A 27,173-nucleotide genomic window follows, 5' to 3' on the forward strand; every position below is an offset into this window, starting at 1 on the left:
GCAAACTTCAGACGAGCCTGGACATGTACTGGCTTATGCAGGGGGACACGTCTGGCACTGCAGGATTTGAGTCCCTGGCGGCGTAGTGTGTTACTGATGGTAGGCTTTGTTACTTTGGTCCCAGCTCTCTGCAGGTCATTCACTAGGTCCCCCCGTGTGGTTCTGGGATTTTTGCTCACCGTTCTTGTGATCATTTTGACCCCACGGGGTGAGATCTTGCGTGGAGCCCCAGATCGAGGGAGATTATCAGTGGTCTTGTATGTCTTCCATTTCCTAATAATTGCTCCCACAGTTGATTTCTTCAAACCAAGCTGCTTACCTATTGCAGATTCAGTCTTCCCAGCCTGGTGCAGGTCTACAATTTTGTTTCTGGTGTCCTTTGACAGCTCTTTGGTCTTGGCCATAGTGGAGTTTGGAGTGTGACTGTTTGAGGTTGTGGACAGGTGTCTTTTATACTGATAACAAGTTCAAACAGGTGCCATTAATACAGGTAACGAGTGGAGGACAGAGGAGCCTCTTAAAGAAGAAGTTACAGGTCTGTGAGAGCCAGAAATCTTGCTTGTTTGTAGGTGACCAAATGCTTATTTTCCACCATAATTTGCAAATAAATTCATTAAAAATCCTACAATGTGATTTTCTGGAGAAAAAAATTCTCAATTTGTCTGTCATATTTGACGTGTACCTATGATGAAAATTACAGGCCTCTCTCATCTTTTTAAGTGGGAGAACTTGCACAATTGGTGGCTGACTAAATACTTTTTTCCCCCACTGTATATATATATATATATATATATATACAGTATATATACATATATATTAAAGATTAGTCATTATCTAAATGTGTGCATAGGAGATGGCTTGATCTTTAATTTTCAAACATATAGCAACACTTTAGTGACAGTATAAAAAAGACAGAAACATAAGCTTAGTAAAGAGTTAGGACTTTTATTTTTCTAATACAACCCAATGCCAGTTGTAGGACTTTATTTACTAAGAATTCTATATGTCCTTCAATCATCTATAATACGCATAATCTTACAGCTTTCAGGTATGGTAACATTACACATTTCAGCATGATGATTATAACATTGTGGGCGTTAACATTTTATGTTAATGATTATTTTTTTCTAATTTCAGAGTCAAATCAAAATTCAAAGTAATTTTGCACCAAAGTGGATTTTTCCATGAAGGCATGCACATTTCATAAAATAAGTTGCTGACATAACGCTTGAGAGTTTTGAGAGTGGCAGGATGACATCACTGCACAACAACTTCAACATAATTGGCAGGGTAGAAGCCGTCCATCCCTCCGTCCAGCATCCCCCTGCACCACCCCTGGTCGTCCTCCTCCTCAACCTTCAGGAACACCTCACCTGGAATAATACAGGTATGGAAACAGATGGATGATACCCTTCAGACATTGGACTGGCAAAAGGAACTGTAGTCTCTCAATGCTTTAGACATCTTTTATTTTTATTTTTTTTATGGTCACATCACCTGCTTTAAAGGACAGCTCATCACTTTCCTCTCCCACGTAATTATACAGAGCTCGCACCTTCACTCCTCCAATCATCACACTAGAGGATAGAGGAACGATAGAATGAATAAGGGAGTTTATCTAAAAATGTATTACCATAAAACTTCAATTAATTGCCCAGGCATTTATTTGCTTAAGTCACTTAACATAACAGGCTATTAGAGCCAAGGCGTCTATTTGAGCCAGGTGTCTATTTCCCAGTGGTGTAATGTATGTAAGTAAAAATACTTTAAAGTACTACTTAAGTATTTTTGGGGGGTATCTGTACTTTACTTTACTATTGATATTTTTGAAAACTTTTACTTCACTACATTCCTAAAGAAAATAATGTCATTTTTACTCCATACATTTTCCCTGACACTGTTACACTTTGAATGCCTAGCAGGACAGGAAAATGGTCCAATTCACGCACTTATCCAGAGAACATCCCTGGTCATCCCTACTGCCTCTCATTTGGCGGACTTACTAAACACAAATGCTTTGTTGGTAAATTATGTCTGAGTGTTGGAGTGTGCCCCTGGCTTTCCGTAAATGTAAGAAACAAGAATATTGTGCCATAAGGTTTAATATAAGTAATTTGAAATGATTTATACTTTTATTTTTTATACTTAAGTATATTTTAGGAATTACATTTACTTTTGATACTTAAGTATATTTAAAACCAAATACTTTTAGAATTTTACTCAAGTAGTATTTTACTAGGTGACTTTCACTTGAGTCATTTTCTATTACGGTATCTTCACTTTTACTCAAGTATGACATTTGAGTACTTTTTCCACCACTGCTATTTCGCTCATGCACACAGCTTTTGCTCATTTGCATAGTTAATTGTTTAATTCCGGCATTCACTTCCAGCATTTTAATCAATTTCTTTATTTCCTGCACTAATGTGTTATCATGTACACACTGTGTCACATTTATTTTTTCTTAGTATGCCTCCAAAAAAAAAGACAAAAAAAAAAAGATCCTTGACAGAATAATTATTCTCCTCTTTGACTGCGCATTTTCGGCAGCTCTTACTTTCGCCACTAGAGGGCGATCGGACGACTTCTGGAGGTGTGTACTCCCAAAGTTGACTGTTTTTGTGCTTGCTGGTTAGCTAGCAGCAGTGTTGGAAAAAGTACCCAATTGTCATACTTGAGTAAAAGTAAAGATACCTTAATAGAAAATTACTCAAGTAAAAGTGAAAGTCACCCAGTAAAATACTACTTGAGTAAAAGTCTAAAAGTATTTGGTTTTAAATATACTTAAGTATCAAAAGTAAATGTAATGACTAAAACATACTTAAGTATCAAAAGTAGAAGTAAAAGTAAAAGTATAAATAATTTCAAATTCCTTATATTAAGAAAACCTGATGGCACTATTCTTGTTTTTTTTTATTTACGAAGAGCCAGGGGCACACATCACTCAGACATAATTTACAAACGAAGCATTTGTGTTTAGTGAGTCTGCCAGATCAGGGGCAGTAGGGATGACCAGGTATGTTCTCTTGATAAGTGCGTGAATTGGACCATTTTCTTGTCCTGCTAAGCATTCAAAATGTAACGAGTACTTTTGGGTGTCAAGGAAAATGTATGGAGTAAAGAGTACATTATTTTCTTTAGGAATGTAGTGAAGTAAAGTTGTCAAAAAGATAAATAGTAAAGTAAAGTACAGATACCCCAAAAAACGACTTAAGTAGTACTTTAAAGTATTTTTACTTAAGTCCTTTACACCACTGGCTAGAAGTTCTGTTAGCAGCCAATGGCTAGCAGTTTCTTACTGAGGATAAAAAGGGATGCTTGCCATCATTTTTTCTAGTCATTACTGAATAATGTTATGTAACAAATCAAACATTAAACCTTGTAAACAATTCATGGTAATTCATGGTAACCTTGTAAACAATTAATTTAGACCCAGAATTTATTTGAAACAGGCATTTATTTACTGAAATGTATTTGAGACTCAGCGTTTATTGAAGTGTTACAGTAATCAGTTGTAATGAACATGGTAATGTGTTGGATACAAATACACACACACACACACACACACACACACACACACACACACACACACACACACACACACACACACACACACACACACACACACACACACACACACACACACACACACACACACACACACACACACACACACACAGCTTACGGTTTATCCTTCTTGCCTTTCTTCTCTCTTTTTTTATTTTTCGGCATCTTTACAGGTGGGACCCATTCCTGATGATACAGATAAGCGTTAGTGCTTCCTTCTCATTAAACTCTCTCCATATTATTTGATTCCACACAACACATGGTAATGTATACAGTAGTAATCAGAGCTCTCTCTATTTATGGCTGGTAGTAATAAGCCTATCAACACTAGCAAAGGTCAAAGGTAAATGCAATGAGTAACAGTTGTATACCTCAATCGTTGGCCAGTCAGTGGGCATGCCTGGGCCGTGGTTGTTCTTCCACCACCTTAGATCGTCCGTCTCACTGACAGACATGAGGGTGTGGTGGAGCTCACTGTACACAATCTTCACACTGACAGACAGAGACAGACAGAATGGGAGAGGATATTAATATACTGTACAGATAAATCATCACAGACATTTCACAAACACACTCACACTGCCACTCCAACACACACACACAAACCATTTGCTCACACACACACAACACGCACACACATTCATACCGACTCTATACACACGCACACACACTCACATACAATCATCATATACGCTGCTGCTACTCTGTTTATCATATACCCTGATGTATAGTCACCTTACCCCTATGCATATCTACCCCTACCACTCCAGTGTCCCTGCACATTGTAAATATGGTTTTGGCACTGACCCTGGAACTGACGCTGTATATAGGTTACTTGTGTTCTTATTATTTATATATCTTTTTTTTTTTTTTACTTAACTTTTCTAAATAGTACTACTGATATCAATTACTGCGTTGTTGGGAAAGAGCTTGCAAGAAAGGCATTTTACTGTATTTGTGCATGTGACAATAAAACTTGAAACTTGAAACACACGCACGCACACACGCACGCACCCACGTGAGTGAGGAGAGAGACAGAAGGAGGAGGCTCCTGTACCTTTCATTGTTGGTGACGTCCAGGTGTCTGTGGATGGACAGGAAGGCCTGTTTGAGGAAGCTGATCCTCCTCCTCTCCTCCTCCTGCGATTGGTCAAAAATGGCCTCCATCTCCTCCATGTAGCGAGGAGCGTAGGACGTTACATCCTCCAACACCTTCTCATATTTCTCGCGGACCTGTCATAACATCAGAGCAGTCATATCATACCATCAAAACACATCTTGTTAACAAAGACTGTGTGAGCTTGCCAACAAGGACTGTGTGAGCTTGCCACCAAAGACTGTGTAAGCTAGCCACCAGACTGTGTAAACTTGCCCCCAAAGACTGTGTAAGCTTGCCACCAAAGACTGTGTAAGCTTGCCACCAAAGACTGTGTAAGCTTGCCACCAAAGACTGTGGAAAATACATTGGATTTGAAAAAAGTTATCAACTGCTGTTTGTTTTGAGGATGACATTTCATCATGGAAATCATTTTCCAACGCAGAAAACCTTGTATGAAATATGTCGAATTTTTACCTTTAAAACAAGGTCAGATCTTCAACGTTATATCCACTATCAGAAAAAAATAACAGGCTGGGCAGCATCTTCTACAGCTACCCTTTGGTCTGCCATCCAAGGTTTTAACCAAGCCCAGCCCCCTTAGCTATGATATTTGTCACTGACTATTTCCAATGTGCTATCATGAGAATGATTGTTGAGCGATCTCCACTTAAAAACTAAATATATTCACTGTTGCTATCGAAGTCATTCCAAAGGGTAGGTTTAACAGAGCAAATTAAATGTGACCATACTTTATCACTCATGTATCATCAATGCTGCTATTAAGGCTATATAGCATTTGCAAAGTCATCAAAAGCTATTCGTTCAATTCACCCCAGAATGTAACTAAAAATAGACAATACAATAGGTCTAGGGTTTCAAGCGCTGGTTGATTTCAAATGTAATGATATTTTGTGATATTGAATTGTGTTTGGATGTCAACACAACCACATATCAGTATTTGAAGGATATATGTTTTCTGTTTGTATAGTTACATCTGTGCCACTGACTTAGTCTAGCTTTAATTCCAGTTTGTCTACAAATTCATAATTTAATGAATAATTTATATTTTGTATTCACGTCTCCATCTCAACCAAAAGTTAAAGAATAGGAATAAATCAAATCAAACTTCATTTAAAGTGCATTTCAAGTTTGATTTAATTTTGTACTATTCTTTAACTTAGATTTTTGGTTGCAATGGACACGTCAATCCAACATATCAATTATTAATTTGTAGTCAAAATGGAATAAAGCCAGACTAAGTCAGTGGCACAGATGGAACTATCCAAGCGGAAGATACATCTCCTTCAAATGTTGATATTTGGTTGCGTTGACAACCAAACACTCTTCAATATCACTTTTGAAATACAATAAATAGCCTATTAACTTGTCGACAAGATAACAAATGATATGTTGGATTCACATCTCCAATTCAACCAAAAATACAAGTTAAAGAATGGGATTAAGCTAGTGGCTCAGATGGAACTATCCAAGCAGTAAATACAGCTCCTTTAAATGTTGATATTTGGTTGAGTTGTCAACCAAGCACAACTCAATTTTACTTTGTAATACAGTAAACATTCTACTTTAAAATGAGTAACACATCCATGGCCACATTTCGAGGTTACTGAAACTACACATTTCTTCTTATTTAATCATATAAAGCGTGCATGTTCAAGATAGCCTGCATAGGTCATCGCCGGTCTGTGGAGATCTTCACAATTGCTGTGATAATCTACGCAGACTCTCAAATGGCATTGATCACATGCACCATGTACTTTTAATGTAATCTCAACTGCAATCCAGGTCATTTGGTTCCTCTATTAGATGAAGCACAGTGATAACACATTAAACAGTTGTATAAATAAACTAAATATCTGAAATTGTATTCCCATTTTAACTTTGCAGTGCTTTTAAATGGTAGAAAGCACAGTGATAGACATTTGGGTAACAACTAAACCAAAAATCAGACATTGTGTTTCCATTGGAATTTGGTTGTGCTATGGTTGAAAGCATACTGATCACACTTTGGAAATTCAACAAACTTTTGGCTGTGTTTTTGAGTGGGTGAATATAGGTTGTAATCTCATTGATCAATATCTCAACCCAATATTATCCAATTATCCAAGTTGAAATGATGTGGTGTGCCCAGTTGGATGTGTAATTTATGTATATGAATGGGCGCTTCTGGTTCAGCCATTGTCCCTATATATTGTACACTACATGACCAAAAGTATGTGGACACCTGCTTGTCGAACATCTCATCCCAAAATAATGGGTATTAATATGGAGTTGGTCCCCCCTTTGCTGCTATAACAGCCTCCACTCTTCTGGGAAGGCTTTCCACTAAATGTTGGGCAATTAGGCCTGGCTCGCAGTCGGCGTTCCAATTCATCCCAAAGGTGTTCGATGAGGTTGAGGTCAGGGCTTTGTGCAGGCAAGTCAAGTTCTTCCACACCGATCTCGACAAACCATTTCTGTATGGATATCGCTTTGTGGACAGGGGCATTGTCATGCTGAAACAGGAAAGGGCCTTCCCCAAACTGTTGCCACAAAGTTGGAAACACAGAATCGTCTAGAATGTCATTGTATGCTGTAGCGTTAAGATTTATTTTCACTGGAACTAAGGGGCCTAGACCGAACTATGAAAAACAGCCCCAGAGCATTATTCTTCCTCCACCAAACTTTACAGTTGTCACTATGCATTGGGGCAGGTAGCGTTCTCCTGGCATCCGCCAAACCCAGATTTGTCCGTCGGACTACCAGATGGTGAAGTGTGATTCATCACTCCAGAGAACGCGTTTCCACTGCTCCAGAGTCCAATGGCGGGGAGCTTTACACCACTCCAGTCGACGCTTCGCATTGCACATGGTGATCTATATATACATACTTTTGTATATATAGTGTAAGTTAAAATAATTTACTACTGGATAAACAAAGATGGTGCCTAACAATAACATGGAAGGTGGTTACTGTGGTGATTACAATAACACAGTTTTGGCCCTGCCATAAAAGGAAACTGTATGTGGGAAACATTCCATTAAACAGTCTACCAGATGGGGGCATGGGATTAGGAAAGTGCAACATTTCCATATCTGGCTAGTTGAGCATCCCACACTCTCAGATGAATGAATATAAATTTAGCAGTTGTGAGTTAGTAGCCTTTGAGTTTTTCTTACTTTGTCTTTCTCCTCCCTGGCCTTCTCCCGAGCGTCTTGGATCTTTTTCAGTTTCTCAGGACTCAGCTCTGTGTTCTCCTTGGCCTGCGTCTCTCTGTCTATGGCAATCTGTTCCTTACGGCAAGCCTTATGGTATGCACCGCGGGCTTTCTCCAGCTACGACATATGGGTAAAAATATGCAAAACAAAGTTAAAACATTGTATGTCCTGCTTCCATGAACATGACACTACTCATCAGACATGGGTTCAAATACTACTTTAATCCTTTCAAATACTTTTAGTGTTTGCTTTAGCCTGCCTTGGAGTGCCAAGTAGTGGGTGGGGTTTGCACATTTGGGACTTTTTAATTGGTTTCAATGCAAAAGGATTCTCAATCAAGCACAGCTAAAGTATTTGAAATGATTTAAAATAGTATTTGAACCCAGTTCTGCTACTCATAGCCATAGGTTAAAATAACCCCTCCCTTAGGAGTAATTCAATCACTATAATAGTGTGTGCCGCATACAGTAGGCTACATAAAATATATTTTGAGTGTTCAGGAATTTATCACCTAGATTCTAATCTTACCAGCAATGGGTAAGCCTTGCATGCTACTAATGTTTGTCTATAGCCTTGGAGATTAGATTACAGTGAAACTAAACTACTGTAGAGAAACATTTAGGCATAAAGTTGACTTCCTCGTAATCAAGCAATAGGGTTGTGAAGTTTAACATCTATAGTACAATCCCCCCAGCACACACAAATGCGAGCCCATTTGGACGGTTCATGAAGATTTAATGTACACCTAACATATAGGTTTTGTAACCTTTCCCAGCCTCTTGGCCCAGGGTTTCTGAGCGCGTGCAAACTCTGTCTCATTTTTGTAGGTCTCACGGAATCCACAGAATATCTTCTTAGGGAAGGTCTCCTTCTGCCAGCTCTTTACTCTGTCCCCCTCCTCTGTAACGAGGGACTGGGAGATAGAGGAATGGAGGATGGATAGACGCTCAGCGGAGGAGAAGAAACACTGCCACGCCCTCATGAGGGAGCCATAGAGCGGTCCTAGGGTGATAGAGAAAGACAAAAAGAGGGAGATAAGACTTTTAACTGATTAGGGAATAATAACTAATTAGATTGATGCAACCTGGACTCATGGGTAAACTTAACATAGTAAACGAAAATCCAGGGAAACCCAATTTAGTATGATATGTTATGTTTGGTATGGTATGCATTCATTTGTGGATGTCCATCATCCATTTCATCTGATATGTTACGAATTACAATTCATATGATATGTTACAAATTGCAATTCGTACAATATGTAATGAATTTGCTATACGTATGATATGTTATGGATTTCAATTTGTTGTGACTAACATTAGTTAGGTTGCTAGGTCGCTAACGGTAATGTTAGCTAGGTGGCTAACGTTAGGTAGGCTAGAGGTTAGGGTTAGGAGTTAGGTTAAAGGGTTAAGGTTAGGGTTAGGGTTAGCTAACATACTAAGTAGATGCAAAGTAAAAATTAGTTAAAATGCAAAAGTTTTCCATGATGAGATTCGAACACAACCTTTGGGTTGCTAGATGTTCACGTTAGGAGTTACCGTAGGTTAAGGTTAGCATTAGGGGAAGGGTTAGCTAACATGCTAAGTAGTTGCAAAGTAGCCAAAAAGTAGTAAGTAGTTGCAAAGTTGCTAATTAGCTAAAATGCAAAAGTTGTCCGTGATGAAATTCAAACACTCAACCTTTGGGTTGCTAGACGTTTGTGTTATTGCCTTATGTACATTTCTGTCTTATGTATCCATACCAAACATACCATACTGTATCATACTAATTTGAGTGTCCCAGATTTTCGTTTACTATGTTACGTCTAGTCTATGAGAACAGCCTGATTGATAATACAAAGACCAGGTAGGAAGAATGGTCATAGAGTATTTGTTCATTGTTTTGATAGTTAATAATGAGTGCCATAGTATCGAAGTCCAGTACTGAAGTCCCCGGTTCTCCTTCACTTACGGGCGTCTGCTATGGCCTTCCACTTGCTGCTCCACTCACTGAGCTGCTGGGCGTAATGCTTCTCTACTTTGGCCCTCTCATTGAAACAGGCCATGATATCTTTACATGCATGGAAGGACTGGTCAGTGCGTCGGACAGTTCGCTCATAGTTCCCTGGCTGGGGAGGAAGAGGGGGAGAGAGGGATGGGGAAGGGAAGAGTTGCTCAGGATCAGGAGGAACTGCAGAAAGAGGTATTGCTATAGAATCAACTCTCCTATTATGAGAACACATAGAAAATCAGTTAATGGTAGTCACAGACTGTTGTAAAATTGTAATGTTTATATTCGTATCTGTAACTTCCTCCTCACCATCCAGAAGCTCTGCATCCTGGAGTCCTCATGGGGTTCTCTAGGGAGCGTCGACATTTTGGGGGATGTCTTTGAAGAACAGAGGAAAAGATCATAAACAACCTTCAGTACTTTCACAGAGATTTCATCGTTACATGAAGTACTGTATATTGTAGTGATCCTCGCTACAGGTGCCACGTTACAATTCCCACCATGTGTTTTAACCCTATTGGCGCGATGCATAGGGTGTTTGCCTTTCATACCAGCGATCCGAGTTCGCTTCCCTGCCCCATAGTTCTCTACATTTTTGTCAGAAGTGGGATGGGGGCCGTTGGGACATCGGAACGCACGGCCCAGGACATGTGAGGGGGTTGAGCGGTCGAAGCACGAGAAAGTGGCAGTGCAGCTATATGAGCCACATTACATGGAATGGTATCAAACACATCAAACATATAGAAACCACGTTTGACTCCGTCCCATTAATTCTATTCCAGCCATTACAATGAGCCCATCCTTCTATAGCGCCTCTCATCAGCCTCCTCTGATCTGAACCCATCGTGAGTAAGGGGAGTGTCATTCCAAGACTGGAATTTATAGACTGGAATCTAACAGCAGGAATAGAACACCCGCTTCGACATTCTTCCTGCTGCTGTCCCAAAATAAACAGGGAGGGAAAGGTCATCTTTCCCTGGCTCTGACTAACGGCCTCCCTCACAATTAGCCGAGCCATCTTCTCCTCTCACACGTCCCTTTCACGCTCATGGAAAACATGACAACAAAGAGCGAGGGGAGAGAGTTTGGGTTTAGCAAACAAATAAAATGCCTACTGTAGTTCTAAGTCAAAGCTTTGTTTGAAATAATTAACACAGCTTTGTTATGACCCAACTAAGGAAAATATATGAGGTTATGTCAGTATAAGAGGTACTCTGAACAGTATAAGATAAAAACAGATCCATGCACCAACACACAAGCACTCAGACACTTACAGGCCTATTTGTCTCCCTAACACATTGGCACTTTGTTGGCTGAGTGATAATTTCCTCTGTGTGAAACCGCACCTCATCACAAGACTAACGCCGAAGGAAGGAAATAACCGAGGTTTTGTTTCAGAACAGTTCTCCCCCTTGCTGCTGTGCTTATCCACCCTCTCCCTCCCTCAGCTGGTCTTCTATGTAATGAAATAAAAGTACAGGCGGCCTACTGTTGATACATGTCACAGGATTATTGTTCCGTTTTAAATATAGTCCCACTATAGCAACTTTGTTTTATTACATGTCTGTCTCTACCAATCTCTTCCTCAGCATGCAGAGGTAAAGTAGGTAGGGGACTGGGGTTTTTGAGTATCAATTGGCTAGTTTGTCTTGGCTCAGTTTCACGACACTGAACAGTATTATAGACTATTATTCAAATAAAAATACATTCAAGTCATATTCAAATCATTACAATGATCAAGCCCTCATTCAAACATGACAAAATAAAAACCATGCCTGGGAGAAACCATCACTTACATGTCTCTCTCTGAATCACCAGTGACTACTCAAGTGGCCAATTGTTAGTTCTAGGGCCGTTCAAACTTTCTCTCCCTTTCTCTTCGTCTCTCTTTTCTCTCCGAATGCCTCTCCCACAACACATGTTCCTCACTCCTCACTCACTGACCCAATTTTCCCTGGCACTTAAAGTTACACACACCAGTGTGATCTGAAAGACTGAGTCACCAAGGCAGATCCAGCAAAAGTAAGACAAAGACTGTGAATTTGCATAAAAATCACACAATGATTGATGAGCAAGAGGAAAATAAAAATAAAGATCATTCTTACCATTCACTCCTCCGCTGTTAGCAGGGCTGTTCTATCCTAATACTCATTTCACTGTTGGTCAAATTGATCTTGCTGTTTTCTGCTGTTGTTATCCAAGTCTCCCCATCCCTTCTTTTTTTCTCCTCGTAGTTTCCTTGATACTCAGTGTCAGATGATTCGTTTCGCCTACCTCTTCTTGCTCTCTCACTATCCCCCTCTCTCTCTACAACTCTTACAGTATAGTCTATTACAAAAACAGCTGGAAGAAACTTCATCCTCCTTCCTTCCCTCCCTCCCTCCCTCCCTCTCTCAATATGGTGCTAATGAATTGTAGAAGTTCATTTCGACCCTCTACTGGTCACAGCGTTGTGTCAACGTGGCACCGCATCATGGGAGCTTATTAGTGTGTTTGTGACGGGTGGCCCCGTGAACTGTCACATTCACCCTCTGCACTTTTGCAACACTCCATTTTCTGATGGGACTTGGGATTTGTCTGTCATAAGAGACTATGCCGCAGACTCCCAGACCACATAGTGCACATGCTGCCACACTACTTGCGTGCAAAGTGAGAGTTGAAGTTTCCCTGATGCAGTGGGTACTGGAAACCCACTGCATAAGAACCCGTCCAAGTGTGTCAGGGAATGACTTCTCATTTACCCCTATCAGGTTTCTCTCTTTTTCTCCCTGACTACCCACTTCTTAAAGACCCACCCTACCTCCTACAGTGTATGATCACAACAGATGAATCCAAGTACTTTTCCTCATTCTGCCAGATCTGAAGTAATCCTGAACATGAGAACAATATGGCATAAGGCCCCTGGTGGGCTGGGAGAAGGAGAAGCTGCTAAATGAGTCAATCATAACAGCACAGTCTAGATTGGATCTTTATGTGAACCTAGAAACCTTGGACTCAGAGAGGGAAAAAACATCAAGACAGTTCAATAGTTTATTCAGCATTTATTTCAACACCTTAGTTATAACTCTATCATATCAGTATATTTCTGTACTTCATTTTGAACATAACGTCATAAATACCTCTTATCGCTGCATACATTTGCTCATACTGTATATATTCATCATATGTTTATATTACTAGTCCTAAAATACTCTTTAAATCATAGAACGTAATGCTTCCTACACTACCGCTCAATCATTTCCATTGGAAGGTTGTTGAAAGGCAACAACACTAAAGAAGTAAAGAGTGTGTGTTGATGTGTAGGAGTTTCACTGGGATGAGGAAGTAAGAAATGATAGGACAAGTTGAGCAGTATAGAAAGCATTTACCAGAAATAATAAATTAAGAGAAAACAAAACAAGTAGCTTCAAATAATTTCTCACACTATTTGGAAGACAGAGATTCTGTAGTGTTATTTCTTTTTTTTACATATACCTAATGATTAATATAATAATTATTTTTAAATTATACTATAATTTATGTTATTATTGTCCTCATCATCATACTCATCATCATCATTATATTATATAGGCCTATAAATGATGTGTCAAGATTTAGAGTGTATTCCTCAACTTACAGTGCATTTCACTGAAGGCAATAGCAAAAAGGAATCTAAAAGAGCGTGTGTGTGTATCTCTGTGTGTGTTTGAATGTGTTTTTCTGAAATATGTGGATCTGAAAAAGGTTTCTCTTGAGAGAGATATTGAAGAGGAGTTTATGAAATAGGGCAAAGTTAGGATTGTCAACTGGTGCAAAATATACATCTCTACATTTTCTAACCATTAGAAAACGGGCGTTGAGTTGTGGAGAAGGCATAAGAGGGTGGGACAGAGGGTGGGGAAAGGATCATGGGTAACAAGGCAGGCTGACAAACAGATCGACACAAACAGACACACACTCACAGAGGGAAAAGGCCTAGGGAACCAGACATACCGTATAGACTGACAGACGTGCAGTAAAAGCCCTTTTTGATCGCTGCACCTGTGTGTGTGAGAGTCAGCATGGGATAAAAGACGATCACATCCCTGGTATGCTCGTAAACATCATGAATGAATGACAAATAGCTTTGTAGTGTAAAATGACATGAGTTCATAGCAAACCCTGAGTCATGGCTGTGGACTCCTATACAGTCATGTCTCAGGGAAAAACAAACCCATATTTTACTCTCCTCTGCTCCTCTCTGACATACCCCAGACAGCCTTTCTAAAGATAATAACTGTCATAATAAAAATGACATATTACGACTATGTTTTGAATGTTTTTTAGAGTATTCGTCGTTACACACAAATTTGAACGATTAAATATCAATAATACCCTGACACGTTTGAAATGAATGATTGCAATCAGCACTTGGTACAAAACAAATTAATGATTTGGATCTGTGAATCCATTTTTACATGTAAGCTATATTGTTACTCAGAGTTAGTAAAATACGTAGAAAGCTTGTTGGGAAATCACTAGGGAATTAGGGCATAAACTGACCTCAGTATAAAAAGTCCACTATTTTACTATTTTTTTTACTGTTTACTTTAACTTAACATGTCATGTACTTTTCCATTTTAGGACCATATTCGGACTTTACACATTCCAACAATAGCTTCCAATCCCATGCTCTAATATGTGTAAAATCAGAGTTTGCGCATTAATTTAATGGCCCGTATTGTTTATTAGAGGTACCCAACCACCACCTTTAGTATATCCATGGGCTTACCCTCTCTGTATGGGTAGCAGCATTACAATCTCAAGATTCTTGTTAGCATTCTCCCGGTACTGTAACCCTCAGGCAGCAGATGGAGTGTGAGAATCAGCAGTCAAATGTGTGTGTGTGTGTCTGTGTGTCCATGTGTCCATGTGTTAAGCCTATTTATCAGTAGTTGTACAGTGGGGGGTAAATGGACAATTGTCCTCCACTCATAACACATCTCTCTTGGTGTGATTAAGCCTTTTCCATCATTTGTCAAGCTCACAGGCTGTCCAATGGTCTTCTATAGAATTCATCTCGGTCCGTGTGTTTCTCTGTCTTTCTCTGAGCCCTGAGTCACCTCATCTTTCACTCTCTGTCTGTGGCTCAGGGGAGAGGCTAGGGTCATGCATGGGAGAGAAGAGCCTGAGGAAAGAGGGAGGGGGTGAATCAAGAAATAAGAATAAATAGAAAATGAATAAGGTGTGAAGGTAGTAAATTAAATGATAGAGAGAAATATACATAGAGAGAGAGCGAGAGAGAGAAAGAGAGAGAGAGGGAGAGGGAGAGAGAGAGGGAGGGAGAGAGAGAGAGGGAGAGCGAGAGAGAGAGGGAGAGAGAGAGCGAGGGAGAGAGAGGGAGAGAGAGAGAGCGAGGGAGAGAGAGGGGAGAGAGAGAGGGAGGGAGGAGGGAGGGAGGAGGGAGGGAGAGGGAGGGAGAGAGAGAGAGAGAGAGAGAGAGAGAGAGAGAGAGAGAGAGAGAGAGAGAGAGAGAGAGAGAGAGAGAGAGAGAGAGAGAGAGAGAGAGAGAGAGAGAGAGAGAGAGAGAGAGAGAGAGAGAGAGAGAGAGAGAGAGAGAGAGAGAGAGACAGAGGGAGAGAGAGACAGAGGGAGAGAGAGGGGGAGAGAGAGAGAGGGGGAGAGAGAGAGGGAGAGAGAGAGAGAGAGAGAGAGAGAGAGAGGGAGAGATGGAATAACGTATCAAATTAACTCTAAGGATAAATGCTTAGCGACTAAAAAGGGAAGGGGATGGACTCATCTGGCTCGCAGGGAAGGAAAGAGGCACTTGTCTTTCCTTCTCCATCCGGTCCTTCTTTTTCTCTCTCTTTATTTCCACTTGCCCCCTGGCTGACATGTAGCCTCTGTCATTGACTCTGCCGTTCTTCCCTCACCTGTCAGTCAGTCTCTTCAGCGCTCTCTCGATGTTCATGCGGTGGCCGACGCGCGTCACCCCCAGGTCCAGGAAGTCGTCCTTGGTGAGGGAGGGCAAGTGGGAGCCGTCAATCTCGTTATCCAGGAAGCGCTCCCGGTGCTCCCCCAGGTTCAGGTAGGCCAGCCAGTCGGCCACGTCCCACTTGGTCCAGTAGGACAGGGGCTTAATGGCGAAGGGCTTGGCAGGGGGAGGAGGGGTGAGGTGGGGGTAGCTGAGGCAGGATGGAGAGGGGGGCAGGTGCATGGAGGGTGAGGAGGCGCCGGAGAGGAACTGGGTGGGGGAGAGGGAGCGGGAGACCAGGAGGACGCTGGGAGGTTGTGGGGATGTGGGAAAGAGAGGAGAGGAGGAGGGGTTGTAGGGGTCTCCTAGGGTGTGACCTGGGGATGAGGGAGTTAGGGGAATGGGGAAATCAAAGGGGGTGTTGTAGACAGGGGTGCTGGGGAGTATGGGGAGGGAGGAGGGTCTGGGAGGTGCGGGGCTTGGGCGGTCTGTGGAGTAGATGAGGGGGCTGGGAGCGCGCCGGCGGGACATAGACGATCTCAGCTCTGGACCAGGGGTAGACTGGAAGTCAAAAATCTTGGCTCCACGGTACTTAGTGCGATGTTTGGGGGACGTGGGATAGGGTGAGTAGGTGGGGGAGAGAGGCGGGTGGGATTGAGAGGGGGAGTAAGTGGGGGAGAGAGGAGGGTGGGAGGAGTGAGAGGGGGAGGTGGGCATCTGGGGAGAGGGGGAGTGGATCCAGTTGGGCTGCAGTGGGGGCTGGTGGGAGGGCGAGCCGGAGGGGGTGGCAATGAGATTGGGGGTGAAGATTGACGGGCGATGCTGCGGGGAGGAGGTGGGTAAGGGGGAAGTGGAGTGACCTGTGGGGGGGCTCTGAAACGAGGCAGCGAAATCCCCTGAATATCTGAAAGAGAAGAAAAAAGGGTTATTGTACTCAGTAGGCAGTGCCGTGGAGTCACTAAGTGAAACTGTTAGAATTGACTAACAACAACAGCCTCACCTTTGCATTGTGGGCGACCTCGGATTAATGGGACTCGGACCTCGCATCTCAGACTGACTCCAGTCCTCCGTGCTCTTATTGCTCATCTGTTGCAGCTTGGAGCTCAGCTCGTTGATGATGCTGGCCTTTACCCCCGAGAGGGGGGAGTGCAGCCTGCGCCCCTCCACAGACATCCCACCCCCGCCTCGCTCCAGGCCCTGCCCCGGTTCGACCCCCTCGCTCCAGGACAAGGGTCTTGGCTCCAGGGTGTTGGGCCGCTCCAGACAGGCAGCCAGGGTGGAACCGAAGCTATCCTCCATCTTGGATCGACTCTGTCTGCGTTGTTTCCTCTCGTCCGCTGCTCCTCCCTCTCCTCTCCTGGCCTCCTCCTCTGGGTTGGCCTGTCTCTGGGGGTGTGGTGGGGTGCTCTGGTAGGGCGGATTGGTGCTTGCCTGTCGACGCAACGCTTCCCTTGTGTCCTTGATACCACCCTCTTTGTACTGCATCGTCTTTGGATACACCGGGGGGTTGGCAGTGTATTTGGTGTGGTGCGCTTCAAACGTTTGTCCACCTGAGTAAGTCATGTAAGGATCCGGGTGCTCGCCACCCTCTCTCTCCCCTTCCACTCCTCCTCCTCCTCCTCCTCTCTCTCCCCTCAGTCTGCTCACTCCCAGTATTTCCAGATGGTGGTCGCTGCTGTCCAGCTCCTCAATCCCAGAGTCCACCACCGTCTCCGTCTGCCAGTCTCCAGTCTTCATCATGGAGGGGTGGTGGTCGCCTGCCTTGCCCACAGCACTGACGGCGATTCTGGGGGCGGTCACAGCTACATTGTAGTCTGAAGACGCCGCAGAGGCTGTGGTAGTGGTGGCGGCGGCGGTCACGGTCATCGTGGTGGCGTAGGTCATAGTCGTAGTGAGGGTAGCTGCGCCTCGGTCCTGTGCTAAGATCATTGGGGAAGCAGAGGCCCCCATATTAGCAGGGTTAACCGGTATGTTGGGGCCACTGAAGAAGGGGTCTGCATGGGACATGGGCTGGGGTCTGTGGAGTGAGGGGGCGGGTAAAATGGTGGCGACTGTGGTGGCGGAGGAAGGGGGGAATATCTGGGGCAAGGGGAGGGAGGGAGACAGAGCTGACTGGGTGAGGTTGGCCACCTCACTGTCGTAGGACGTGAGGCTGGAGGCAGCAGAGTCCCCAGTCTGGGGGGAGGGGAGAGGGGCGTTGGAGGCGAAGCCTCCTTGTGGAGGTACTTTAGGGGAGGGGAGGGGGGCGTTGGAGGCGAAGCCTCCTTGTGTAGGTACTTTAGGGGAGGGGAGGGGGGGCGGCGGGGGTGGCATAGCGGGAGGGGCGTGTTGAGCTGAGTGTTGATGCTGTTGAGAGTATCCCCTCTGCAGTTCTCTTTGGCCTTGGCCATTGGCGAACTGCAAGGGAGGGGGTAGGGGGTCAACAAAGACAAACTCATCGTCTATGTCTATCGAGGGGGCGGGCGGTGGAAGAACCATGAGCCCCAGTCCTCCTCCTCCTCCTCCCTCTCCCCCACCTTCATGTGGGTGGGCTTGAGCTGCGGGTAGGCGGTACTGGGAGATGTAGCTAGAGTTTGTACTGCTCTCCATCTGCAGGAACGAGGGTCTGCGGGGTGCAGGCTGAGGCGGCGGGCCGGGCGGCTGCATGGGCGGACCAGGTGGCTCCCTGTCTCTAAGACTCTGTTGATAATACTGGGTCTGGTACTGGTTGGTTCTGTCCTCTGAAAAGCGAACTCTGAGGCCCTCTCTGGCTCCGGCCACCTGGTCCCTCTCCACTCTCTCTCCTCCCCCTTCACCTCCCAAGCGTAATATCCTGGGTGACTGCGGGCGGCTCAGGGAGGTGGGGGAGGTGGTGGCGGGGAACAGGGACGGCGTGGGGGATGGGAGAGAGGTAGGAAACACCCCCACGCTGGACATTTGCCGGCCAAAGTGCCGCTCCTCCCGCCGGGTCCTCCGGTCGTCCTTGAGGGCCCTCTCCCGTGCAGCCAGCGCCAGGCCCAGGGGGGACGAGGGGTCCAGGACCTTCCCAGTCAGAGGGTGGATGAAGGTGGTGGCTGGAGAGCCTTGGCCATAGTTGGAGGGAGCGGACTTGGGCTGGCCGTCCTGGCCCATCACAGGGGAGTGGTACTCAGGCAGCCCGAAGGCAGGGGGCATGCTGCTGGCGTAGTGGACGTAATTGTCCCCAGAGAACATGCCCTCGTCAATGGACTTGGAGGGGCGGAGGCGGGGGGTGGGGACATCCATCCCCATCCCCTGTAGGGGCTGGGTCCATACCCCTTCACCTCCCCCTGCCTCCCCTTGGATGTCCTCTTCGGAGGAGAGGAAGAAGGAAGCACTCTTCCTCCGCATGTCCCGGAAACGTTCCCGGTCCCGGCGTGCTGCCCCGACGAAGGCCCCCCTGAACTGGTTGGTGAAGTCCAGATTCTCCAGGTTAGGGGGCAGCTGGGGGGCAACAGTCGAAGGGGGCATGGCAGAAGAGACAGGGGGCTGGGGTGATGAGGGGGCCACGGGGGAAGGCAGGCCGGGGCTGATGGGGGTGTCGGGGGTGGTGGTGGGGGAGGTAGGATCGTCTATGTCAGGAGGCGGCTGCTCGGCATCCACGCTGCTACCCTGGCTGCTGCGGCCACTGCCACTGCTGGTGGAGGGGGCCTTGACTATGATGGTGGGGATGGGGATGGAGCTCTTCTCTTTGGCCCCTGAGCGCTTACCCCCCTGGCCCTGCCCCCCTCGGTGTTGCCTGCTGAGCCCGCCTTCCACTGTGGGCTGCTTCACTAGAGGGCCCCTCCCGCCCTTCCTGCCTGCCCCGCCCCTGACTGCCCCGCCCCTCTCCCGGGTCGCCACTTGCTGCTGCTGTTGGTGCTGCTGGGTCTGCTGCTGCTGCTGCTGCTGCAGCTGCTGCTGCTGCTGGGGTTGCTGTTGGGTTTTGGGAGCTGCGCTCGTGGGTGGAGTACCACTACTGTAGCCCCTCCTCAACGCCCCCATTTTCCCCCCTCCTCTCTTCGTCCCCTCCGGGGGCTCCCCTGTGTATTGTCCTCCTCCTCTCCGGAGGGTCGGGGCCATGCCGTGCTGTTGATTGGCCCCGCCAGGCCCTCCCCTGTCCCAGCCTGCCTGCTGCTGGGCCTGGGCCTGGGCCTGGGAGGATGGGGGCTGGGGGGCAGACTGCTCCCCCCTCCAAACAGTATGGGGGTCAGCAGATAAGGGGGGTTCTGGGGCGGATGTGCTGGGGGGAGGGGGGATATCCTCTGACAGACTTCGGGTCAGTTTCATGGCCGGGTTGTGTAGGTACTGCCTCTCCTCCTCCATCACACCTGGAACAGGGACACACAGAGTTAAACAGACTATCTGGTTGGAAAACAGTTAACAAAGTTTGTGTGCAACAGTCAGAATGTAGCTTTTTGACAGTAATTGTATCTGTAGGACTTACCAATAGATTTCTGTCGCAGCATTACTCCATGCGGCTGGCCGGGGGGATATTGACCCTGGTTGTAGCCAAACCCAGACGGCACCACACCAACCAACTGGTCATGACTTGGCTTTATGTGTTGCAAGACACACAATGGAGAAAGACACACAGGGAGAGATGCAGAGAACGGGAGGAAGTGATGCCGCATTAAAAGTGCATTGGCAGTAAAAGTGATATAGTGCAATATGGAGGAAGCAATAAGTTAATATCCTAGGCTGTGAGGTTTATTTCACATCCAGCGTTGCAGACACAAGCACCGAATTGAGGGTAAGATCCTAGGGCCAGTAGGACCTGCAGGTACAGTCATGGTAGGGTAACGCTGAGAATGATGCAGTACCTCATTGGGGGCGATGCTCTTGGTTCGGTCTCTCTTCCCTCCGTGACCCCGCTGTCCCTGTCCATCTGATGTGATTGTGTGCTGAGCTGCTGCCAGGATCTCATCCAGTTTATCTGAGCGACGGAGGGAGAGAGAGCGACAGAGCGAGGAGAGAGAGAGAGAGAGAAATGAAAGATAGAAGAGCGATAGAAGAGAGAGAAGAGAGATCAAAAGCATAAGACAATTGAAAGCGGAGGCACATTGTCACCCAGTTCAAAGATGGCCTTTTGAAACACAAAGGGGGAAAGGGGTCAGATCTTACTCAGTGCCATTTGATAGACTGTCCTCTTCTTATCAGGCACCTGGGAGGACTCGTACTCTGAAAAGCAGAGGTAGTATATTCTTAGGACCTGAGCAGACTGATTTTGAATGGAGGTTTAAGGGCTGATTAAGGTAATGATAAAAGATATTCACCTGCTTTCTTTTTCCATGGAGAGGCAGCTGCAGCATAATTAGAGAAAAGAAGGTTATCATATTAGGCTATAACAGTATACTGAGACTGCTATTATAGCCATCTCTGTAATATTACAAAATAACACAAATGAATACAGTACATATTGTACATTAACACTGATGACGACTATGATGATGTGGTGGTGATAATAATGATGCGGAGGAAGACGACGGCCATGACAATGATGTCACACAACTCAACCTTTTCCCACCTTTCTCCACTGTTAGTCGTCCATTTGATTTAGCCGAAAAAGGAAAATTTGTGTAGAGGTTATATGCAGAATGTAGAGTTTCCACAATGCGAATGACTTCACTGTATCTACATCTTTCCCAGATAGAGCAAATGTTCATACATTTACTTGAAAGAGGACATTTATTCCCATAGTCCTCCTCATTAAGCCATTGGTAATTAAAACATTCAATCTTACCTATACCAGAAAAATCCAAGGCTCCCTGCATCAACTCACTTAATATTTAATGGACTTTTTCAATTAACATCTTTTCTATGGGTCAGAATTCTAATGTGAACAATACTTTGCTCCCTGCTTGTTATGCTTCCCAACCCCTTCTTCTTCCATTGTCTTACCCATGTCTTCCAGCTCTGATGTCATTGATTTAGAGCGCAGGGCAATGGCAGGAGGAGTCAGCCTCTTAGCCTGTTGGGGGACTGCCAAGGGACAAGGACCAAACAAACTTATTGCTTACTACTATATTATAAACATACACAAGGTAGCTGTTACGGTATTGCGAACAAGCATTATTATTACTATGTTATAAACATGAATTGTATACATTACACAGAACAAACTAAAAAGTATACCTTTCTTCCTGGGGTTGGTCTCCTCCATCTCCGGGTTGCGGGCCACCATGACAACCTTGACCATTAGAGCGTTGCCACCTTGTCTGATCATGTTGACCACCTGCCTGTGGCCTACCTTCACTACGTTCTGACCATTAACCTACACACACACACACACACACACACACACACACACACACACACACACACACACACACACACACACACGATAACACTGGCTGTCAAGAACACTAAACTGTCACACTGCACTCAACACGATACAAGTTCAAACTCTAAAACAAATCAACAAATGTACAATTTGATAGTGATTACAAAAGTTGGTCCCATATTGATTACCAGGCCTGCATAAACTGTCAGGGTGACAAGCCTTTCCACGGATCCATACCTCAATAAGGAAGTCCCCCATCCTTAAGCCAGCCCTCCAGGCCACACCCCCCTCATCCACAGACTCCAGGTACTGCAGCGCAGGGAATGCTGGGGTCGGAGTGAACTCCTCTATTGGAGTCTGGGCTGCAGAGAACAAGTCAAGAACAAGAGGATGAGGGAGATTTGAGATTAGTAATAAAATAGTGTCAAAGTAAGGGAGATGGGAGGCCGAGAGTTAGGATGGGAGAAATGGGTGAGAGAGGAAATACAAGGAGTGAAATACATAGAAGAGTAGAGGACTTTGGAAGCCGGAGATGGTAGACATCCAGAGGCTCGTACTCACCTTTGGCTCCCCGAAGCACAAAGCCAAAGCCCTCATTGTCTTTCTTCTGCAGGAGCACTGTCTTCTCCTTAATGATGTAGTCACTTAGAGAGAAAAAGCGGGGAGGGGTGGAGTGAGAGCGAGAGGGAGAGGGAAAAGAGAGCGCAAGCTACATGACTTCTTCAGCAGCAGAAAGTCTAATTGTCATGCAAATAAAGCATTTTTGAATCTGGGAGACAGCTATACTGCATCACATTATGAAATCACACTGCACCAAAAGATGGGGGGGTTGAGGCATGTCATACAAAGACCACCAACATACAAAGACACCCGACAACCAGGGTAGAGTTGATGTCATGATGGGCGAGGATGAGTGTACTGGAGCGAGCTCTCCATAATCCAGCATAATGCTGCCTAGCACCAGGAAGCACATGGGAGTGTATATGAAAAATGCTGTATAGACTCTTCACTGTTAATGGGAACTTATACATGCACCTGTAATGCTGCATTAGCTTTCCTCAAGCATTCAATGCACTAGCTATCTTGGCTACCTCTCATTGGCTCATTGTTTTTTTCATTGATGATTGACATGGCCATCTTGTTATGAGATGGTAGGAGTAGTGTTATGGCGTGGCAGCCAGAGTTGGCCATGCTGTTTCATTGCTCCATTACCAGGTCTGGGACTTCTGTTGCTCGTCAGATTTACGGATGCATTACAGCAGTTTTGCCACATGTAGAGAGCTCAGTGTATACTGTAGTCTCACACTCCATAGTAGCCATATAATGTACTGTACTACAACAACAGTGTCTCCAGTTAATTTGAGGTCTCGATCCTAGACAGCCGGCCGGGTCTCAATTCTAAGAGCTCAGTGCATACTGTAGACTGACTCCACAGCCATATACAACAACAGGGTCTTCATCTCTGTTCATTTAAGGTCTCAATTCTACACAGCCGGCCTCAATTCATGCTGTTTTGCAGCTCCATTAGGATGTCTGGCTCTTTGGTGGCTGTATGACTTGTGGTTGAATCCATTGGGTTGAAATCCAAGCAGCTTATTCCGGTTCTGCGTTTTCTGCATTAGCTGCTCGAATAAACTCAAACTGACGCGGCCTCCAATCGACCGTTGAATGTGCAAATCCACCAAGGTACAACATGGCTGAGGACGAGAGTCTTTGCTTTGTTGGGAGTTGCTGAACTTGGTGTGAGCAGGCAGTGCATGGGAGCCATTACAAAGCTGAAGATTCAACCGCTAACTTCTCGTACCGACGGTCTGCAGTTTGCACTCTCCCTTTCATCCATCCCTTATGCGCCGTCATACTGTCAATGTTAGTGTTTCGCCAACGCAAAAAGCCGCCTTCCATCCATCTGCTGTTCACACCTCATTCCTTTTCTCTCACCCTGACTCCTTCGCGCGTTCCCTCTCAAAGGATCAAATCTACATGTAGCAGTGTGTTCAAATGGCTGGTTGCAATCCACTACTGTCTGAGAACTGTATCATTCTATCCTCAAGGCAATAGAGGTGTAGCTATGATGCTGTGGATCTTTGAAATAGTCTACCATTTAACCCTCTCGCTCCTGTTCTCTCAGTCCATGCTGTTAAGGAAAGGACCTTATATGTGCATGATGGTTTTAAGTAACATTAATTCCCCATTGGCCAGTGTGACACTCAGTGATCACAGTATGACACTCTCATATTACAGTAGCCTACAGTATTACAGTAGCCTACATTATTACAGTAGTCTACAGTATTAGAGTAGCCTACAGTGTAATCATGTACCCTCCCTCCTGACTCATCCTCTGTAGCCTCCACAATTATACAGACGAAGCAGCATGTTAGTCATACACACTCATCTTATACATTTACCACAGGAGGTTGGTGGCACCTTAATTGGGGAGGACGGGCTCATGGTAATGGCTGGAGTGGAATGAGTGGAATGGAATCAAATACATCAAACACATGGTTTCCAGGTGTTTGATGTCATTCCATTCGCTCCGTTCCAGCCATTATTATGAGCCGTCCTCCCCTCAGCAGCCTCCACTGACATTTACATACATATAATGAAACCATGAGACACAATGACACTTACATGCAGCCACAACCCAGGGACACAGACACAGATTAACTAGTCCCAAAATGACCCTCAACCACACTGTGACTGCGCTGGCACCCACTTACACACTCAAATGAAGGAAATCACAAACAAACCACTGTGTCCACTCTCCCTTTCTATACAAGGCTTTCATCCAACACAGGTGCACATTTATGAAACACAAAATGAATGGCACACAAAATTCATGAGATATGGCAATATATACTGTAGCTATAAAAATCCACATACATAATAGGAATCGATGATACCACTGAATGACAGAAATAAATCATTTGAAATGGTGGCACAAAATGAACGAAACACACACCGGCTGACATTACTAGAAATGCATTTACAAAATGCTCTCAGATTACATTCAGAAATACATGAGAGGGGAGACAAAAATAAACATGCTGCAGTCAGAGCCTACATTTAATAGCCACTTCCATCACACACAAACGTTCACACACACACACACACACAGGAAAAAGACGATTTAACGCACGCACATATATACACAGACACACATGCACAAACACAATACATAGCTCATTAATCCGCCTTTCAAATCCACGGCCTCTCTGTTGCATCTACCTCTCCCCTCTCTCCATTGTCCTCTCCTCACATCCATAGCCAGGCAATGAATGAGGAAACAGCCGCTACCTGTAAATGAACCACACGCTTCTGTTTCTGGGGCCCAGTGACGGCCACGAAGAAGAGAGGGAGAGAGAGAGAGACAGATCTCTCTCTCCGCATCCCCCCATTGCCATTTCCCCCCCCCCCCCTCTCATCTCCTCCAACCCCTCCTCTCCCTCCGCCTCTCGGTCTTCCAGCGAGAGCACAGCCAGAGAGAGCCGCGAGAGTGGAGGAGAGGAGGAGAGAGAGATGGGAAGAGAGAGAGGAGAGAGAGAGCGAGCGTTGGCCTAGCATGTCTACACCCTGCCTGCTTGAGACAGCGTGAAAGAGGGGGAGAGAGAGAGAGGGTGGGAAAGAGGGAGGGAGGTTGAAAGGGAGAGCGCAAGAGAGTGGAGGGAGCGTTTGCTGGATGTGAGAGTGGTGGTTTAGCATAAAAGAGAGAAAATAGGTGATTTTGCGGGTGGGGGAAGGGGGGATGGATATAATGTGAGGGGAAATGGGGTAACAGGAAGCAGGGATGGTGTGTGTATTTGAACGTCCACAGACTGGCTTCTGGCAGATTCACACACAACTGATTTCCACTCCAGAGAGATTACCTCATCGGCCAAATACACACTACCACATGCAGATAACAGCACTCACAACATTCACATTCAAACCAAACCCACTCAAAATTCTCATTGACATTATCCCAAGCACACAAATGCAGTGGGAAGTAGCAGCCACACATACATCTGCTGCTGGATCTGGTTAAAAATGCCACTGTATTACAATCGGCCACATAACCACCACCACTGTCCTACACACATTCCTACATGCACTCTCCCTCTCCCTCTTCACACAGACGTCATTCACCGTCTGAGTCACTGGCCATTGTTCACATTGACAAATACCAGTGAACCTTTAGTAGGCTGATTGACTTTGTGACTGATAATGAGAGCTTCTTAGCGCACGGCTAATGTCAGCTACACACTGTAAACCCAAAACGTCGGGGCCGTGGAGTCCCTCCTCACACTTGCCGATTGACCGAACGAACGCTCATCACTTCCAAATCCCCATGACTCATCGTCAGGACGTTGTGCCGCACACTCACACGCGTAGAAACACACAGACACACACACATACACACAGAGCACGGTTAGCCCTCATCATGCACAGCACAACTGCAGCTGCCTAGGGCTGGGCTGAGGTTTGACGCTAGCGGATTGATTAGACAGATGCAATAGAAGAGTTGGCTGACAACGTCACAAAAATGATGCGCGCGCATCGATGTGGCCGGAAGGCGTGCATTGTTATGATTCTGAACGGTCAGATTGCTAGCAACAATGACAAGAAGCTGCCTTGATGGGAATCGTAGGTGGTTCTTTTCAGTTCGTTGTATCTTGTTATTGATACCATGTCTTGTTTTGAGGTGTTTTGACTGATGCCATGTCTATGCTAATATGGCAAACATTTGCTAGTTAACTAACCAACAACTGCAGCAATGTATTTGAGAGACAGCAAGTGCTCATTGTGCAAATGTATTTAAGTTTTAAAGAACATTTGGCTAATAAATATAGTTTACATGTTGTCAACAGTCTAAGCCAACCTCATCTGTTTTGACTCATAGTTGCACACGTGTCGGGTTGGTTGCTAAACAACCAAGCCATCTATGGGGGAGAAGGGAACCATTGTCAACATTTATGGTATTATTTTTAACAGGGAAAATAAACAGGGGACTGGAAGGGCGAATTCGGAGGGGTGATCAGCCATGTGAGCGAGGACAACACAAGTTGGGCTACTCTTGGCAAAGATGATCAAGGAAGAGTCAAGCAACTTTGTCTGCTAGATCAGTGTTTCTCA

General features: G+C 45.2%; 2 protein-coding genes across 3 annotated transcripts in view; both read right to left on the reverse strand.

Moving 5' to 3' along the window:
• Positions 1 to 925: 925 nt before the first annotated feature.
• LOC121567750 (protein kinase C and casein kinase substrate in neurons protein 3) lies at positions 926 to 12,212 on the reverse strand. 2 transcript variants are annotated; one of them, XM_041878000.2, is made up of 10 exons: positions 11,979 to 12,212; positions 10,183 to 10,251; positions 9,835 to 9,991; positions 8,648 to 8,883; positions 7,843 to 7,998; positions 4,625 to 4,800; positions 3,939 to 4,059; positions 3,686 to 3,753; positions 1,498 to 1,577; positions 926 to 1,373 (listed from the first exon to the last, which is right to left on the reverse strand). In XM_041878000.2, the coding sequence occupies exons 1-10, from the start codon at positions 11,979 to 11,981 to the stop codon at positions 1,258 to 1,260; spliced, it is 1,182 nt and encodes a 393-aa protein (XP_041733934.1). In that variant the 5' UTR covers positions 11,982 to 12,212; the 3' UTR covers positions 926 to 1,257. The 2 variants fall into 2 exon arrangements, with proteins under 2 accessions (XP_041733934.1, XP_041733943.1); XM_041878009.2 differs by lacking the exon at positions 11,979 to 12,212 and adding an exon at positions 11,670 to 11,798.
• Positions 12,213 to 15,497: 3,285 nt separating this feature from the next.
• The window catches only part of LOC121584949 (SH3 and multiple ankyrin repeat domains protein 1-like), a 172,430-nt gene continuing 160,754 nt past the window's right edge, over positions 15,498 to 27,173 (reverse strand). Inside the window, exons 19-29 of the mRNA XM_045214243.1 lie at positions 22,626 to 22,708; positions 22,302 to 22,426; positions 21,917 to 22,055; positions 21,683 to 21,763; positions 21,309 to 21,317; positions 21,058 to 21,084; positions 20,906 to 20,962; positions 20,605 to 20,717; positions 20,229 to 20,337; positions 16,806 to 20,112; positions 15,498 to 16,709 (exon numbers count right to left, since the gene is read on the reverse strand). Of these exons, the coding sequence (XP_045070178.1) occupies positions 15,761 to 16,709; positions 16,806 to 20,112; positions 20,229 to 20,337; positions 20,605 to 20,717; positions 20,906 to 20,962; positions 21,058 to 21,084; positions 21,309 to 21,317; positions 21,683 to 21,763; positions 21,917 to 22,055; positions 22,302 to 22,426; positions 22,626 to 22,708 (4,999 nt within the window). The 3' untranslated portion in view covers positions 15,498 to 15,760. The remainder of the gene's footprint in view (positions 16,710 to 16,805; positions 20,113 to 20,228; positions 20,338 to 20,604; positions 20,718 to 20,905; positions 20,963 to 21,057; positions 21,085 to 21,308; positions 21,318 to 21,682; positions 21,764 to 21,916; positions 22,056 to 22,301; positions 22,427 to 22,625; positions 22,709 to 27,173) is intronic.

Source organism: Coregonus clupeaformis, chromosome 1 (genome assembly GCF_020615455.1).
Source record: "Coregonus clupeaformis isolate EN_2021a chromosome 1, ASM2061545v1, whole genome shotgun sequence".
Taxonomy (NCBI): Eukaryota; Metazoa; Chordata; class Actinopteri; order Salmoniformes; family Salmonidae; genus Coregonus; species Coregonus clupeaformis.